Raw genomic sequence first — 18935 nt, 5'->3', positions numbered from 1 at the left:
AATAAAAAAGAGCTTTATCTGTGAAGCCCTTTGCACAAAATATGGCTTTGTGCATGTATGCATAAAACTCCTAGAGGCATAACAAAGTTAGACACCAGCATGCTGATTTAAATGCACAAGTGCTCTTCATCAGTGTGGCTAATATTATCTTTTTAAACATCATATTGTTAGGTGAGAGGACTGAGTTTACACTGCACAGACGTTAGAATGGTGGTCACAAGCGGTGCTGTCTGGCTTCCACACAAATCAAATAGGATGTGCTTGTGTGTGCAGGTGTGTCCCCACACTAACTGACTGGCAGAGATCTGTGGAGAGTCGCACCACTGTGTCAACTGCTCTGCTCAATGAGGAGACGTGACGGCGGGATGGTGCATTTCTTACAGTGGGACTTTCCAGACTTACCAATGCCAAGAGCTAAATGCTCTTTCATGAAAACTTTAATTTAATGTGCTTGATTATTGTTGACACTGTGGCTAAATTGATGCAAAAAGAAAAACTTACTTACATAACAAAACATACCTTTTTTTTCTTTTTTGGATCTACTCCAGGGCTTCTCTGGGGGAGCTGTTAATTTTAAAACTAGTTTATACATATGAGAATATATTGGAGTAACACAACGTCACTTTGACATTTACCAGCCATGCGCTTCCCTGCTGTTATTGTTTACACAACAGGCTTCCTAACTGGGTCTGATAAACACTGATGTCAACCAGCTTGGGTCATGTGTCTTCCTTTCACCGACTGGTATGATCTTCACACTCTGAGACAGAGGACAAGAATAATCCTGAAGAAAATGTATCAGGAAAGTTTCTTCTGCTGCAACAGAGAGGATGCATAAACCGATTCCTTCCTTCATATTTCTATTGCTGTGAGTGCTTCACACACATCTAACCCCAGAGGGATTTATGTGTTGATTTTATTGCATGATTGGAGCTACTGTAAAAACATCATATATTTAGCGGTTACATTTGTTATTATGCTAGATCTGACAGGGTGGGGTTGTGATACTAAGATGGCATGATGTATCAAGGTGACACAACTTGTCTAACATCTTCTCTCACTTTGTACTGCTTTTTGCGTAAGATGGTACGAATGAATAACTGGCTGAAAAAAAACCAGGTCTCGATGCTGAGAAAAGGTAATTTATTTTTTGTGCAATACAATTTCAGCTAAAAAAATCCACACGAAACAGCAAAATAAAATGGGCTGATTGTGCAACACATTTGACAGATTAGGGAAAAATGCATGTGGGCACATGCATACAGTGTTGTAAATAAGAAGGGAACTATATCAGTTGCTAGGGAACACCATGAGACCACACAATCCAGTTCTGCTTGAGGAGGAAGCTAGACAGGCAGCTCCTACCACAACAAGCAACTGATGGCAGGGTGTTTTTTTTTGTTTTTTTTTTACATATATAAAAAAAACACTGTCTTGAGAGACTCAGTTTTACCCTGGTACTCTGGCCTTACATCCTCAGGGAAACTGCCTACACAACAAATATCACCAGAAAGTATTAATCTCTTCTTCACCTCATTTGTCTGCTATCTTTACTCCTCCACACAGCCTGGTATGAGATGTATACGCTGTGCTGCAGATACATTCAAGATACATTAAAACCTCTGCTTTCCAAGTTGCCAGATCTTCAGAGCTGCGATGTGAAGTGTTAAATCTCACATGGGATTAGAAGTGCAAAAGTCAGACAACAAAACATAAGTAAAAACTTTCAGCAGTTTGATTTAAAATCGGGAAATTGTGGCCAAAAAAAGCAGACTGACCTAACAGGAGGAAGGTGGTTATAAGTACTGATTGCAACAAGATTAGCAGCATAATAGATTACTGTATGCTTATTTTTCCACAGCCAACAGCCACTTCTGGTTGGGTAAAGATAGTTTGGCCATAATGTGTAAGTTTTGAGGCGTGCACCCCTGGAGAGCTGCATGTTTCACATTTTTTAATTTTTTGACTTTTTTTTTTGTAATGAACCTCTAGATTAATGGATAATAAATCTATAAATAATAAACAAATGTTTAAACTTCCTAAAGCAACACCATATACATTTCCAACATTAGAACTCTGTGCTTCTGACCTGTTTTCATGGTACACTGATATTCATTATCCATGTTCATATAGCCCTCATTGCCCTGCAACATTCTTCAATTATTATTTTTTTTCTCCAGCCTGGGGCATCCGGTTAAAGTTGTGTATTGCCTTACGGCATGACATCACATGCCAGCAACTGGATATCAACACACTGGATGTTTTGATCGTGCACCATTGCTAACTCAGCAAAAAAAAACACAAAAGGGCATTTTTTGAAGTGTCAACTTTTATTGGCTGAAGAGAGCTCAGAGAAAAGACAGCATGCAAAACAGATGCTGAATTAGCCTTCTTGGGGGCACCACTGTATAAAAATCTGCCAAAGTTCAGTAGTACGGCTTTAAGACTGGAGCGTCATGCCATCACTTATAATCAGGGAATTTCTAAAGCTACAAAAAAAAGCCTGATGAAGCAAGTTTAGTTGGTTCTAGAGGCTTCAATTAAGAGTAAAGAGCTCATAAGAAAGTGGGTGAAGAAAAGGGGACTATACACCAAAGTGCCCCAGAGAGAACTCAAACCTGAGCCAACTCTAGTGGGACCTCTACAGTGGACACCAGCTCAACCAATTCAAAGCCGCTGGTCATTATCAGGTCTAAACAAATGTACACAAACCCGCTGCTAAAAGTGGTCCGAAGTCCTACTCAATTAAAGAGTGTATTTAGCTTCTTGTTTCCCCCCATACTTTTGCATTTTGGCATACATTTTGTTAGATAATACATGACATAACATTCTATGTGCACTTCTGGAGTTGTATTTACTTGATTTTAAGACCCATTTAGAACCATATTATTATCTTTTTATATGGACTAAAAGAGGGTGTCTTTTCTTTCTCATATAAATGTATCTAACCTGCAGTTCTGCACTGCAACAGCCCCAACCCCAAGTTTTCAGTAGCAGTAAACGTTTGCATCAGTAACACATCATCCGTCAGCTTTCAGTGACAACAGTCGTGCTGAAACGCTGTTTACCCAACAAAAAAAGATCTTGAGGTCAAGCAGAAGCAGCACAATCATAAATCAGACTATGACGTTTGACTGAAGCCAGAGTGAAGTCCAAGCTAATGGAAAAAAAAGGCCTATCAATCTATAACATGAGTGCTTGAGCTTCAGTCAAGTGAAATACTGAACATCTCACATTTTCTGACATCTATCAATGGTGTGTGTGCTTGTAGATAGGACTCTCGTTGGCATATTGTTCATGTTGACGTGGGTAACCACAGGGTGACTGGAAGGAATTTAAAGACATTCAAAGAGATCAAAACAGTAAAGAAGAACATCAGTGTGTGCTGCTGGAAAAAAAGAGCAATTCATCATAAGAAGACACTTTGCATTCTTGGGTGACAACTCCATTGTGCATCTCTTTGTTGTTTGAGTGTGCTCATGTGAACTTGCACAAGGCAGCAGAATGTAAAAGCAGTTAAACATGACATAGACTTCTGTTGCAAAAATACTACCTTCCCGCAAATTTAATAAGAGCTAAACTTCAAAGAGGCAAGAAAGAGCTCAGAGATTTTCATCAAGTTTTATTATTTCATGATATTTTGGATCTTTCTGAACTCCATTAAGCGATAAGGATGGGAGGAATTACAGCAATTAGGACTTTCCCCATTTAAAAAGTGTTAAATGTGTGAATTATACAACAATTGCTAAAGCTGAGGAGATCAGATTTTAATCAAGTTTGAAGAGAAAAGCTTGATTTAAGCTATCGGACCACAAGTCATTGCTCTAATTAAACAGACATGCTTTAAACAATGGGGATTACTATTATGAAAAGTATGGGAGCAGAATTCAAAATAGCTGGTTGTTAATGGGCAGTATTTTTTTTTGTCATGTTTTTAAAATCTAATAAGGAATTCACAATCATATTTACATTTTTCTTTCAATTAGAGAGGTTAAGAATCCTATCTTACATGGTAAATAAGGTGTATTTTCCTAGGTACAGTGTTACAAATAGGCAGGCATGTTTGCATTCCCACTGTGCAGTCATATTAATTACATCTTAATATATTCAAGTTACTGAGAATTCAAGCAAACATCAGTCGTTTTTTTTTCTTAGAAAACAAACAGTTATCTATCTTGTAGGTAAACACTGTTCATTTGTTCATCATACTGTGGACGTGTGTCTCACACACACACACATCTATTTGCATCTTTGTGCATTCAAAAACCAGTCAACCAAAACTTTTTAAGCAGTTTGAAACTCACATCTTCTTTTTGTGATCCAAGCTGATCAGTTCATCAGTCAAAAACCTGCTAAATTCACTTTAAAGTGTATTATTCTACTTTATGTCCATCGCACACTCACTTCCTTTACCCTCATGAAGGACAACTAACATCAAATGTCTTTTAATACTTTTGATTGATTTTTTTCTTAATATATTAATAAATAAACTGAGTGATGAGGATGTAAACATTTGGAATTAAACTAAATTCCCGACATTCTTAAAAATTAGCCAAATTTGTTTTCAACATAAACTCTGTTACATCTTTTTTTCCCAATATATACTTAGTGTCTTCTTACCTTAAAATCTCCCGTGTTTACACCACTTCTATGTTTATGTCTACAGCTTGGACACAAAGGGGATACCCTCGTACATGTCGGCTTTGAGCTTGGCCCACTCGGACAGTCTCTGGATGGTGCCCTTCTCCTGGCCAAGCACGCTGGCCGCCTTCTTCAGCTTGGCCTCGTTGCGCTCCAGATAGCGCTCTCCTTCGCTTTTGAGCAAGTTCAGCTTTTCTTCGCGGCTCTCGTTCAATGGGACGTCCTCACTCATGTAGGGGTTGAAGCGGAAGTAGGTGTCTGGGGGCAGGAGGGCATCGAGCATGGTGTGCACCTCTGAAATAAAGAAGTTAACATTTTCCCTTTAGGCTTTTCTTTCCAGCAGTTCCACACTATCTCACACTACCGGTACTGTAACTGGTAACAGTCTTACCCTCAGTATCTGTGGCACTGCTGATGACGTGTGTGAGCTTGGTCTTCAAACTAGTGTAGGTTGTGTTGTTCTTGCCTAGAGTCTCGTACCGTCCGGTGCCCAGAGACAACACACACTGCAGAGGTGTGTTTGGCCAAAGACACTTGCACTCATGAATAGCCAAAGCTGTAGGATTGTTGATTAAAAGCCCTCCATCCTAAAGAGGAAACAGAGACACATTTAGCATAATATTAGAATTTTTCTTGGTAACAAGAACATATATATTTTTTAGCTAAAGCACAACTTTGTAGGTGAAATATATTACTTGTGACAGACTGCTGGAGAAAAATGAGGTGAAATGGACTGGTTGTTCCAGAGCTACACAGCTCTTGGCCAGAGATGCTCCTCTGGCAAACACTGCTGTTTATTCATTAATAAACAAGTAAGCAAATCCTTAAAACTAAAGGCAGAAACGGCCTAATGAGTCAAACATACCAGAATTCAGCTTGAATCATAGATTAGATTGAATTTCAATATTCTAACCTTGACTGGCATGTTTATGTTTCTGCTGAGTGAGATGATGCCAACAACCAGAGAAAGAGGACAAGCAGCCTCTGTGAATGTGGGGACTGATTTAGCACTCCTGCTCTATTTCAGTCTTTCCCCACGTCCAGGTCTGGATCCTTTCCAGGCACTGAAATACTTTCTGTCTAAGACTGATAAAGAGGGTGGCGAATTATCAGCAGGGATAAAGGTTTTTTTTAAGCCTTTCTAGTTCATGAAAAAGTGTTACGTTAAATCTGAATAAAAGCCCAAAATCATCAAACAACAGCACTCTGCCAGTCTTCTCTTGTAGTATAAAACAAATAATTTCTACACAATCAATAGGCTTACACATTTAAGCTATTACTACGGGGGAATCTGAAATTTCCATTCTTGATTCACCTTTGTTTTAAGTCTGTGAATGCAACTCTCTGTGTTGTGTTTATTATAGTATTTTTGATCTCCTGCAATGGCACAATTCTCTTGAGAAATACCTCTGCTGGGGCTTAAAACTAGAGGAGGAGTGAGACCAGATGATGGCAACGGTATCTCACTCTGTTGACGAAACACTCCACAGCTCCAAGACTGTGGAGATGACAACACAGACTTATCAATCTCCATCATTCTAAGCCTGTTGTCCATGAGAAACAGACACAGCACTGTCCAAACAAGCCAACAGTATAACATACGTGCAAGTAGAAATATGTTGTTAACTGTATTAGTATTAGTTCTTTCCATGTAAGCAAACAGAGCTACAAGGCTGTTTGTTTAGATTTCCAACTCCCTTGACAAAATTAGACTTAGGTTAGTAAATATATAGTGTGGACTAAAGGACAAGGATCACATATTGACTGAAACATGATGCAAGGCCAAGTAACAGTGATCTTGCATTAGAAATTGGCAGAGGAGAGGAGGGGCAAAGCTAATTTTGCTTAAGTAGGTTATCAAAAGAAGCTAAGCCTTGAGCCTAATTGCTGTCCATTAAGACCATCTAAAGATATCTGGCCTGATAATCAAACTTCATGAAATAACACAACTCCCATAACAACAGCTCTCATATGGCACACACACAAGTGGCTTAAAAGACTACTGTGGTACAGAGTAAAATACATGAATGCTACTTAGATTGTAATAAGTGATCTCACATTTTTAACTAGATTCCTACTACACAGACAGACTCGTTTTAGGTTTTTGGCTCCTGCTTAAACAACACTTGTTAGTCATTTCTCTTCTCCAATTGCTGCACGTTTCTCTGACTCAACAGGAAGAAGTGCTGGCATCCATTACCTAATACACTCTTAATTATCAGTCTGACAACAAGTGAAGTGAAATCCATTACAGGCAGAGCTAAAAGGGCTTTTGATTGCTTCACAGTGCAGGAAAAGTACAAGACTGCAAAACTGCATCTAAATACATTTAATGACATCAGGGACATTGATCTAAACATAATCAGACTTTATGTTCATATCAGAGCGTTCACAGATATGATAATATCTGTCTATATTATCTCAGACTGGATTCACATTTGACCATGATTTTTCCACAGTTGCCTACTGGACCTCTTCTTTCATGGTGAATCACAAACTCCCTTTTCCCTCCAGGCAGGCGTGCCAAGTCATATTTGATGTGGCACAGAACAGATCTAAGGACTCACTCTCAACCTCCGACTCATTCAATTCATTCTCCATCTAACCCTTAGATGCTTGACAGCCAGACAAGAGGACGATCCAATTAAGGGAGCATTTCAAGTCTGTGGGTTTGAAAGAATGAAACAAAAGGAGCAAAGGAGACAGTGCTGGTCTCCTAAAGCAGCATCAGCATCATGCTCACCCACGTTACTGTTAATGTTGATACAAAATTTTCCAGGTAAACTCATCTTCTCTTTCTTTTATTGCTTTCTGTTTGACCCACACTGAGCCAAGACATCTACCAGCTCTCTCAGTTTCACACTCTACCTGATGGAGGTCTTTCCCCAGCACAAATTCCTGAAAGTATCCCGGGGCAGCAGATGAGGCCCTGATAGCCTGCCACATCTTGTGTTTGCAGTCTCCCAGGTAGTGGGATCTCACTCCAGGCATTAATCTGTAGTTCCTGAACACATGGGCCTTTAGAGGTAAACCTCTGTTCACAATGGTGCTAACTGCTGACACCTAGTGGACAAATATGAAACACATGAAATGTCATTTTTTACTCAAATCATCTCATTAGTTGGTTTGAGGTAAAGACAGTGAAGTAAAATAAGAAACAAAGGAATCAAATCTAAAATGTGTATGTTGCTGTTTGTTTACAAGAGCAAATTCTGTAAATATAACAATGTAGTTAATAAGACACATTGCTTACTTTTGGGCAGTGTGGGTCCCTGGCGCTTTCAATCATACCTCCCTCACCCATCCGCTCTCTGAAGAAAACAAAAGATCAAAAATAAGCTTAACGCTACTGGTGTCTGAAATTTAAACTGTAGGAGATACAGGAAGTTATATATATGAACTGTAAAAAAAGAAGAGATGAAAAAAACTTGTAGACTAACTTGAGGATATTCTCCCACATTTCGCTGTCATAGAAAGCATGACTCCAGCCCATCTTCACAGTTCCAACAATGACATTCTGTTTGAAGACATCTGAACCCAGCTTTCTGTACATGTCCTCGCACTCCTCCAGGGGGATCTGAAAAATCCCCAGCATGAAGGCCAGGATGGCACCTGTTGCAAACAAACAAAAGTCAGAACACAATCAAGCAAACATTAAACATTAAAACCAACAGATGACTGATCCAATCTGATGGAATTAATTAGATGCAAAAACAAAACAAAAACAACCTGTGCTGACTCCACAGATGTAGTCGAAGAGCTGGTGGATTCGTTTCCCAGTCAGCTCTTGCAGTTTATGGAGAGTCTGCAGGGCCAGCATTCCCCTGTAAAAAGTCACTAACTTAATATTTTTACATCGTTTTCATTCAAAAGGACAAATATGGAAAGATGGAGTAAAATAGCTGTTTCTTGGGTTCAATGAAATTGACTGAAAATAAATCTATGGATTATTAGATTAACACTGTCTGAGGCTTTATATGTGTGATATTTAAAAGACTAAATATGTCTTTGTTTTTGTAGTATCAGAAAATCCTTTTACTCAAAGTTCTCCATTGTTACGTCAAAATGCATTTTAAGTGACATAAAATTGGTGCCTTGGTTTGGATGCTACAGAGGGATATATATGACTTCTGTTCAGTGCTTTCAGTCTGAACCAAAGTATACCAGCTGTTCAGGAAAAACATACTGTGGCAAGATGACACAGCGTGTACTTGGACTAATAACATTTTTAAAATAGTTAGTGCTAATGCGGCTGTCAAAACAAAATCCAAAATGTTCCTTAGATTACTCTGATTGGCTGAAAACAATGTTTAATTTAACCAACAAAAAAAGTTCTGTGGGAAACTATGATTGACAGTGAGTTTTGTGAATAGGGATGGAACTAGTCTTTAGGTTTAAAGCTTATCACAAGGAGTAAAATCAGAGCAATGGCAACATTACTGCAGTTCATGAACAAGAACTGATGCCGCTGTTCTGAAAAAGCAGAGTTCACTCATTTAAGCAACAGTACTTAAGAGAGAAGGGGAAATTAGTAACAGCCCCTTAGTGAAACCAGCAACAGCTGGGGGCTCTTTTCTGTTAGCAGCAGTTCATAAAATGATCAAATATAATCAGGAAAGATGTGGTGAGCACAGCTGCTCTCTAATCTGTCTGTGAAAAATGTGAAAACTTGCTTCTCCTTCCTCACCGTCTTTCAACTATAAACTCCAACCAAAAGCAGAACCACGTGGACCTAAATCAGTGTCTTTACTGCTTGTAATAATTTATACGATACTAAAATGTTGCCTGTGAAGCTTAAACTTTTTAAATTAGTAGTGTGAATTTGAAGTAATGATGTGATAAACTTTAAGGAAATTTTAATGCAATAGAGAGTAGTTAGGACACATTAACGTCTATAAAGTCTTATTAGTCAGGGCTCTTTTTAAATAATTCATTTTTAAAAAATACAATAATTGCTATGTACACTCTTTTCAAGTTTAGTGAATGCCCAGTGTCTTGACTATTTTGGCATGTAGTCAGGGGAAGTTTGGAATCGAACCAACAACTTTCAGGTTGCCAGATGACTGCTCTTCCTCCGGAACTTGTGCTTTTACGTCAGATTGCTAATAAATGTCACAGATAATGAAACATTCCTGTGCTAAATGTCTTCAAAAGAACCGCACCTTGTTCCACCTCCATCTATGGCCAGCACCCTGATTCCTCTGCCTTTGACTGGATCTGTGTAGCCGACCACAGCCAGAGCTTCTCTCACAGCGGCTTGAAGATGAAGGTCTCTTGCCTGGCGCAATCGCAGCAGGCAGGGTAGCACGCTCTCCTAAAAGACACATAATTAGTAGATTTCCCACTTGAAAAAAATGTACGCACTGTTCAACTCATTCAACATTAAAGTAAGTTCCTGGATACATTATTTAAAAAAAAACAATACAGCTATACTAACCTTAATGGCGACACCTCGTGTTTCTGGGAACTCCAGAAGATGAAAGCTGAGCTCCTCCACTCGTGTAGTGAGGAGTTTGACATCGGTGACCCTCTGCAGACCTTTCACCAAAGCTCTGGTCCTGTTGTCTACACTCACTCTAGCTATTATCTGCAAGACGAATGAACTATGTCAGGTAAATGTACAAAAATGTAAAAATGAACAACTCTGAACTATAAAATCACAAATTATATGTACAGTCTAATTTCCCTACTTTTATATATATATATATAATTTTTTTTTACATTTAACAAAATGTCTAAGCCATTAAAATCTTAAATGCCTAACCTTTTCTCTCTGACTTAGCAGTAGTTGCTTTGCCTTAGCAGCTTTCTCTTCTTTGCTATCAGCCTTCTCGACGCTGGGCTCATCTACAGCGAGAGCTGGAGACTTTTCCTTTTCAGCTGCTAATTTTTTGGCATCACCTCTAAATTTGGGAACCAGAGGTGCGATGTAGCTGCCAACAAATGCCTGGACGCTGGGTCGGGGGTAGGACAGATAGTGGGTGAAGCCTTTTTTTGGAGAGGTAGCAGGCGTAGTGATGGACTGAGTTGTACTTTCACTAGAAGGGGTTTTAGAAGAGGGAGTCTCTACAGTAGGACTGATGTTTTCTGATGGTGAAGAAGGGACGGGGGAGGTAGTAGATGCTTCAATACTCTTTGCCTCTGACACAGGAGACAAAACAGGAATGTGGTCTGCTGTTCTCAGAGGGCCAAAGTGTGGCGCTGGATCAGAAACAGGATCATTCTCTTCTTTATTCTGCTGCCTGTTTTCTCCGTCTTCTCCCTGTGTGTTGGTACCAAAGTAACTATTGATGTGGTGGGACAGAGACTTATAGGTCTCATCCATGTTGGTAGACAGAGCGGCTGGGTGGAACAGCTGCATAGTTTGCTTTGCCACAGCTGAGGTAGAACTCGCTGCTGACACACTTACTGTCGAAGCTAAACTGGATGCCGACTTCTTTGTGGCAACAAAAGGCTTTTCTATAACTTGCTGCCTCTGCTTCTCTGGCTCCTCCTCTGCTGTGCTCTTCTCATCTTCTTCTTCCTTCATTGCGGTTTCAGGTGTCGAGATAGGAGCTGTGTCGTTAGAGGCTAAAGTCTCGGCTTTGACCAGAGCTTTGTCAGCATTGGTACTGCCAACTGCAACGTTGCCAGGCTTGAAACGGGAGAATTTGGACACAAGGTCTGTGCTGCCTACTGCCTTGGTCACACTGTCGATTGTGATCCTGAGCCGCGACATGCGTCTGCTGATTCACTTGGGAACATCAGTGGAAAAATAACTGCATCAAGCAAAGGGAAAAGGCTTTGATGATCGTGTGAAGTGATACAGCATTCTGGCTGGTTTTGTGCCATGAGCTATAGTAGCTTTAATTCCATTATCAGTGTTGAAACTTTCCTGGAAAAAATAAATAAATGAAAAATATTGTCAGAGAAAGTCAGCATGAACAAGATGAAACAAGACATGTTTATATTATGTTTAAGGTTTTTGGTAAATGTTGCACGGAAGAGCCAACAGAGGGCTCCAGTAGACCTTCTCCCTACTTAAGTAACCATGGAAACTGTGCAAGCAACAAACTGACACTACAGCGTTCACTACATTTAACACGTTAGTTTCTTGACGTCTTGTTTTTCAAAACCAAGATGGATCTATATCCATGTGACGAGAATTACCCAGCAGAGTGCTCTCTACTTATAAAAGCTTCTCTTGAGAAACAACGCCAAACAAAGAAGCAGATGGACAGCCCCGCTGGCAGCGAGACGGACAGACTTCACTGGGTTTCTGCCAAAGACTTCACAGTCGAAGTGGGAAAAGAGCAGATCGAGGCTTATATTCAAACATGGGAAATCCAGTCTTCCTGGTCTCACAGTTTGGATTTTCTCTTCATAACAGAGGAGGAGCACACCACCTTCTACCATTACCGGGCCCGTTTCAGCAACGTTACAGCGCAGAAGCCGATTCAGGGAACGGCCAGCGTCTACTTCGTCGTGGAAGTTTCCAAAAACACGCCACAAACTCTGCCAGTTGAGGTCCACTTTGTGATGGAGTCAAACAGACTTGTACATACTCCTGGAAAAACCAGGTTTACAGAGAAATGGCTCGCGGATATTATTGAGAGCAAGGCTTTGCTCCGAAGAACGGTGAACCTTTGAATCGAGCAGACTTCAGGCACCATGAAACAGATGACTCTGCTAGTCAAAGCGCGTATACAATAAAAAGTCTCTCAACCAGTTCTGCCTTGTACCAGAGACGTTGTAATGGTTATGTAACGTAACTGTATGGGCTTTGTACGTGTCGTTTATTGTCAGCCAAAACGACACTGCTCATATTAGAAAATATATTCATTTAAATTAATAATAACGTGGACAGATTATGTTTGGAAAGCTAGCTTGCTAAACAGATGGCTCGCAAATGAAACGTGCACATAGCGGGCGTTAAAATAGCATAATTTATCGCGGCTCGCTTTGCTTATGAATGTAAAGCTAATTATCCGTTTATCGAATTTTAAACAAGGTGAAATGTAGATAAATTCTCCTCTTACCGAACGAAACACAAACTGAAATGCTGAGATATTTCATGTAATGTAAGGCAGGTACTGTATCTATGTAGGCTAGTTAGGAAAAAACAAACAGGAACAGAACAGGAAGTGACGCAGTGACGGCCCACCCTCGTTGCAATGCTGTATGTGCACCACTAGATGTCGCCAGAAATGTTTCTGTTTTTACCAAAAGCAACACAAGAAGGTTTGATAAGATTAATTCCTAAGTACGTCAGAGTATTTAACAAGTTTAGCCCATTACATAATGTGGTGGGAATTTTGCAAAATACAGAGATTTTTACTGACACATGAATCATATTTTCCACAGTTTTCTTACAGTAGATAGATACTCTTGGGCAAAAACACAATGCACAGTTTCAAGAACGGAGCACAGAGAAATCACTTTTTTTTATCACTATAAGTTTACTTTAAAATGTAAGTTACAATCTGGGAAAGATTAGTATACCGACAGGTAAATATATTCAGTTAAGAAAACATAATTCAATTAACAAAGGGTTGTTCTCTTATAATGAGGTTCTTTTTTACAGTGGCATAATCTGCACTTTTAGGAGCACTAGCACACACCAACATTTTTTACATTTACATCCTCACACTGGAAGAACTGCACCATTCCTGCTGCCCCCGGAAGGCTGGAAAAATGATCCAGGACTCCTCTCATCCCGGTCACCACATGCACAATCTGTTACTGTCAGGCAGGCGGTACAGATCAATCACTGCAAGGACAAACCGGTTCAGGGACAGTTTTTACCCAACAGCAGTAAAAGCCCTGAACAAATGGTTGAGTAGTTGATAATTCCACCTCATGTGCCTTAATAAGCTACCTCATGTGTCTTTGCTTTGCACTTAAAACCTGTGCCTTAATTTAAATAAGAAGATGTTGCAATAACTATATTATACATTATACATTATACTCTGTATAGTTTTATTTTATTTTATTTTATCTTATTTTTACTTTATTTCATCTTATTTACTATATGTTGTATTTTGTCTTATTTATCATGATTGTTGCAATAATTATATTTTATTATATTTTATTCTGTTTTGCACTCAATTTTGTTGCACTTGTTGCAATGACAGTAAAGTTCTATTCTATTATCTTTCAATTGAAACATCTAAGCTGTCAAGACATCAGACACAATTTTCCTTGAATTGATTAAATCAATGATTTTTATACCCTTAAAAGAAGATGACTATGTTTTAGATGGGAACTAGTTTGTAATAAAAGTAACCTGTCACACATTGCAATTCATTCTTGAAGCAGACAAATAAAAAGAAAATGTTTTAGTTTGTTTGTTTATTTGGGCTGGGGAGCAAGGATCAGTCCAGCAGTGTATTGGGGTGTCTGTTAATATCAGGACAATCCACAGAGTATAACTGCTTGATTAGTGATTCAACCTTTTCTTCCAGCTGTTTGATTTTAAGATTTCTCAGCTTTTTGTTGCTTCGTCCCAATTTTTCTGAAACATGTTGCTGCCTACAGGTTCATGATGAACTAATATTTTTCATGAAATAGTTAAATGTCTCATTTTCAGCATCAGATACATTGTCTGTGTTATGTTGTGAATAAAGTCTGTGTTTATGAGCTTTGTAAATCATTGCTTCCTGTTTTGATTGACATTTTCCACCGCTTGCCGGTGTTTCTGGAACTAGGGTTGTGAATGTGATGCAGGTCCTATGGTGGAGTGGTGACCTGTCCAGAGTGTACCTTGTTGCCTATAGCAGCCGGGGTCCAACACCACCCCATGACTCTGAATTCGATTGTGCATAGACAGTCCCACGTAATCCATTTCCAACAATCTTGTTTAATAGTTAGAGGGATGCTTTTCTTGCTTTATCTTTATTAATAACAAGGCAGTTATTTTATATTCACAAGCTGTTCCTACCTTATTAAATAGGCAGTTATTTGTGTCTTGTTAATTAATTACATTGTGTTTTTTTGTCTGCACTACTGTCTCAGCTTCATAGTGCAGATGTAGTTTGCGAATATGACCATCTTTTAACCACCATAGATGTGAGGTTACAAGCATTTAACAAAACGTGATAAACTTGTCAAATGCTTGCATTTAAGTCAATGTGACATTACATGTCAGCTGCATCATGTAACCATTGCTGCAACCTGAGCAGACACAGTCTCACCCACACACAGATGTGCGTGTGTGCATGAACACACCCAGGCAATCCCTCAGAGGAGGCTTAAAGCCCAGGAAGTCTTCATCCAAATAACCATCAGATATCAGTGGAGAAGCATGTGTGGCTGAGGATGCTCCTTATCCTGGTTGATGGCTGAAGGAACTCCAAAATATTTCAAAAGTGTGCTTCAATTTATATTAAAATACAATTTATATGTCATACTAAAAAAATATCAGTTACCCAGCTGTAATTAAAATGCTATTATGGACATTTTTCTTTTGCACAATTTCACATAACCTACAAAAACAATAAATGAATGTGACTGTGCATAACCAAAACTTTGAGTGAAATGCACTTCATTTGGACGCAGTTTGTGGTGTGATTTATTTTAATTTTATCAGTGGGATCTGGAGTCTCATCGCTCTCCGTTCCCCCAGCACAGCATATGAGATTTCTTAGCTGTATGCAAAGGTGCCCACTTCACTAAAATTACATGAAAAACAAGTTGTGGCAAAATAAATTATTTTTTTTTCTGTCTGCTTCTTTTTGCTCGTGTACCCTTCCACAGATTGCACCCTGCCACTTGTCCATTTTGCAGTAATGTTCACATGTTTTCAGCTTCATGCATAGTGTGATGGTTGGACAAATGATGAGCTGGATGACAATATTCTTGTAAATATTCTACTTCAATTCACTGTTAGAATTCACTGCCACCTCAATCTTAATGTCAGAGCTTTTTTTTTTACAACTCCAAGTTCAATTACTGTTAAACCCACCCAATATGTTCACATTAATTTAGTAGTTTCTAACTCAGTCACTCCTTTAAAACCAAATAAGAAAAATAATGATGGCTGACATTTCCAAAGATTAAGGGAAAAGTACAGGCTTTTAAAAAGAAATTACATTCCTCTGCTTCATGAAAACACATGCAGAATGGTTCATTGCAGCCTGAAACAGATAACTGTGACAGAGAGCATATTTAGTCTTTGCACTTTTACGTCTCCCTCTAATTAAAAATAAACGGAATTTAAAACAGAATATCTTGTCACTCTTTATTTGAGAGACGTATGTTAAGGTTAAGGGTCTAATAATTTCAATATAACACAGATTAAGAAAAATTTCAGGTGAATTCCTGTTGGGGTTTTAGACATGTGTGTCATGTCGCTGGCTTTCAGTGACACCCTCCCTCCATTCTTCAGGTCGATGCTGCTCTCTCTCATAGTCACCACTTCTGATGTGTAGAGCGCGCAAAGAGGAGAGTGCTGCCTTTTAACTATACCAACATGGCAACGTCCCAACGCCTAGACAGTGGGCAGGAATATTAAACAAAGCCTGGAGTTCCGGGATATACACAAATGTCAAGAATTTACACCAAAATGGGTGGCAGCATTAATAGACCCATAAAGGCAACGGATAATGATGCCGCTGAGCACGAGCGTTTTGCGCTCATCAGGGCTGGAGTTTTGGGGCTGGTTTTCGTGCTTGCAACATGTGGCAACCTTTTCTTCTTATTCACCCTCTGGAAGAGGAGAAAAAGAAACACAAGAACTCAGCTGTTCCTCTTGCACCTCTGCTTGGCGGACCTGGTGGTCGCCTTTTTCCAAGTCCTCCCGCAGTTTTCCATTGAAATTACGCACAGGTTCCGGGGGACAGATTTCCTCTGCCGCTCCGTCAAATACTTACAGGTGGTTGGAATGTTTGCCTCTGCGTACATGATAGTGGCTATGACCATAGACCGGTACCATGCTGTTTGTACGCCCATGGTTTCCTTCTTGGAGGGCTCGTTTAGAAGGTATATCTCCATAAGCGCAGCTTGGCTCATCTCTCTCGCCTTCAGCTCTCCGCAGCTCTTCATCTTCTCTCTCCAGGAGGTAGAAGTGAACCAGTACGACTGCTGGGCGACATTTATTGAGCCGTGGGGAAGCAGGATCTACATCAGCTGGATCACTCTGGCAGTCTTTGCCCTGCCTGCTGTAATTTTGCTCTACTGCCAAATGAGAATATGCACAACAATTTACTTCAACATGAAGAGAAAGGCTCTACAATCAGGGCGCACAGGCACGAAGGGGGTATCCAACGCAATGCTTAAGACTGTGAAGATGACTTTTGTTATTATAATGGCATACACGCTGTGTTGGAGTCCATTCTTTGTTGTACAATTATGGTCTGCCTGGAGTCCCAGTAGCGCACCTACACAAGGTTGATCTGTAGTCTCACACACTTGTTTTTGTGTTGCATTTTTTTTCTCTTTCTCTTTTTCACAGCTTTCACATATTTCTCTGTCTCTGTGTCCAGGTCCAATATTTGTCATCATCATGCTGCTGGCCAGTCTCAACAGTTGTACCAACCCTTGGATATATCTCTACTATAGCTGAAAAAAAAAGACTTTAAAGAATGAACACACCCAAGAAGAGTACTTTTATGGAGCCTGCATTTGCATATGTCATTTATAGACTAAATTCTCTCATATGAACTTGGGGTTACACGTTTGTCTTGTTTCTGTTTACATTAAGTATTCTTTCTGCATTGGTGAGATCTGCCTGACAAACACATCTATTGTGCTTAGAGGAAAAGTGTTTAATAGGCTGCATCAGCCATGAAACAAGCTGAGACAAAGAATGCATCAATAAGTAACCCAGCATAACTTTTTTTTCTCAATGGGCATAACAATAACTGCACACAGCAAAAGAAGAGGGAAGACACAAACATTCATTTTAATTCTGAACACATTGTAGATAAAAACAGAACCTCCGGGTACTGGCTGTAATTACTGGCACATTTGAATTTGAAGCACAAGACTATTTGCGTAGATTATTGAAACAAACATACAAATTCAGCTAAATATTAATACAACAACACAAATGAAAATTAAAGGGAGAAACAAATCATTCTGGGATGTAATTATCAGTACCACTTATTCTGTCTAATTTGACACCCGTTTGCTTATAGTTTCTCTTGTTTAGTGGTTTGTTCAAAACTTTTTAGGTTCCTCTATGCAATGGAAAATTCATGAGTCAGTCATTTGCCATTTTACATGATGTTGTTTTTGTCTTCAGGTCATGGCCCTGCTAGGTGACCAAAGACCTACAACAGCAAAGCAGCCCAACAGCATGACAGAACCTCTGCCATGGTTTACTGTACAGAGGACATACTTTTGCTTTTTTTTCATTGTTAATAACTAAGCTGATGTAAACAGTTCCACGTCAGTTGCTTTTATTTTTAGTAAAAATGTGGTTGATATATGAAACTATGAAAAAATAAACTGATAAAATAGGAATTTGAAGACATTGGAATTTTTTCCTTTTATTTTGAAGTTCTCTGACTCTTGTCTCCATTATTCTGACAATGAGGATAGCCTCTTTTGAATCAGGTAAAAACCGTCTTTTATGGGTTGTTGCAAGTCATGTAAAAAAAAAAAAAAAATCATAACAGGTGATTTTTTTTAAAATACTTAAGTATGAATGCCTGTCTGGTCACCGTTAAGTTATTTAGATAATTTTAACAAAAACCGTATTTTATAGAATGACTTAAATTGCCTTACTTATTGAGGCGCTCCAGAATGTGCAAGGAATTCATCTTTGCCAATTGTACCTGTACACAATGCTCTTTTGGTTTTGCAGTGAGCCTTTATTGTATGAAGTATTTGTGATTTATTAGACCGGTATCTAATAAATAAATGATTATTTACTTATTCAACTTAATGTAATTGGGAATATTATTGCGTGTAAAAAGGGTCTGGGAGTTCATTTTTGCACCACATAACTGAGAACCAAACTGACCTTTATATCCCATTACCTCATTGTTTTGCTCATTTTATCCTTATTATCCTGTTTATTTCTTTACTCAGTATTAATTTGCTATTGAAACTTTGGTTTAACAAAGACCTACAGGTGGAATATTTGGTCACTTATAAGAAAGCTCAGAGCATCGTTGCCTTATAGTCGTGTTATGATGGTTTGTTTTTCCTCTTAGAGACACGGGTCTGAGCACTGACTATTTGAAACCTTTCATGTGGGAGAGCCTGGTTTAATTTTGCCTGGGAAATGCTTCCTTCTGGGCCCCTTTTCTCAGAATGCAGCATCCTGGAGTCATTTTTAACCTGTACTTTACAAACCTGTTCATACCCTC

General features: G+C 39.1%; 3 protein-coding genes across 3 annotated transcripts; 2 read left to right on the top strand and 1 right to left on the bottom strand.

Moving 5' to 3' along the window:
• Window positions 1-3607: 3607 nt before the first annotated feature.
• Window positions 3608-12748, bottom strand: pnpla8 (patatin-like phospholipase domain containing 8). Its single transcript, XM_041977472.1, has 10 exons — window positions 12660-12748; window positions 10406-11515; window positions 10079-10228; window positions 9804-9955; window positions 8371-8465; window positions 8082-8253; window positions 7895-7952; window positions 7510-7704; window positions 5033-5228; window positions 3608-4935 (listed from the first exon to the last, which is right to left on the bottom strand). The coding sequence occupies exons 2-10, from the start codon at window positions 11357-11359 to the stop codon at window positions 4661-4663; spliced, it is 2247 nt and encodes a 748-aa protein (XP_041833406.1). The 5' UTR covers window positions 11360-11515; window positions 12660-12748; the 3' UTR covers window positions 3608-4660.
• akap14 (A-kinase anchoring protein 14) lies at window positions 11761-12270 on the top strand. Its single transcript, XM_041978195.1, has one exon. The coding sequence runs from the start codon at window positions 11761-11763 to the stop codon at window positions 12268-12270; it is 510 nt and encodes a 169-aa protein (XP_041834129.1).
• A 3395-nt stretch (window positions 12749-16143) lies between the features above and the next one.
• avpr2l (arginine vasopressin receptor 2, like) lies at window positions 16144-17806 on the top strand. The gene is made up of 2 exons (XM_041977473.1): window positions 16144-17006; window positions 17103-17806. The coding sequence occupies exons 1-2, from the start codon at window positions 16163-16165 to the stop codon at window positions 17180-17182; spliced, it is 924 nt and encodes a 307-aa protein (XP_041833407.1). The 5' UTR covers window positions 16144-16162; the 3' UTR covers window positions 17183-17806.
• The last annotated feature ends 1129 nt before the right edge of the window (window positions 17807-18935 follow it).

This window comes from Melanotaenia boesemani, chromosome 23, assembly GCF_017639745.1.
Source record: "Melanotaenia boesemani isolate fMelBoe1 chromosome 23, fMelBoe1.pri, whole genome shotgun sequence".
Taxonomy (NCBI): Eukaryota; Metazoa; Chordata; class Actinopteri; order Atheriniformes; family Melanotaeniidae; genus Melanotaenia; species Melanotaenia boesemani.
This window is presented reverse-complemented; position numbering and strand designations above follow the sequence as displayed.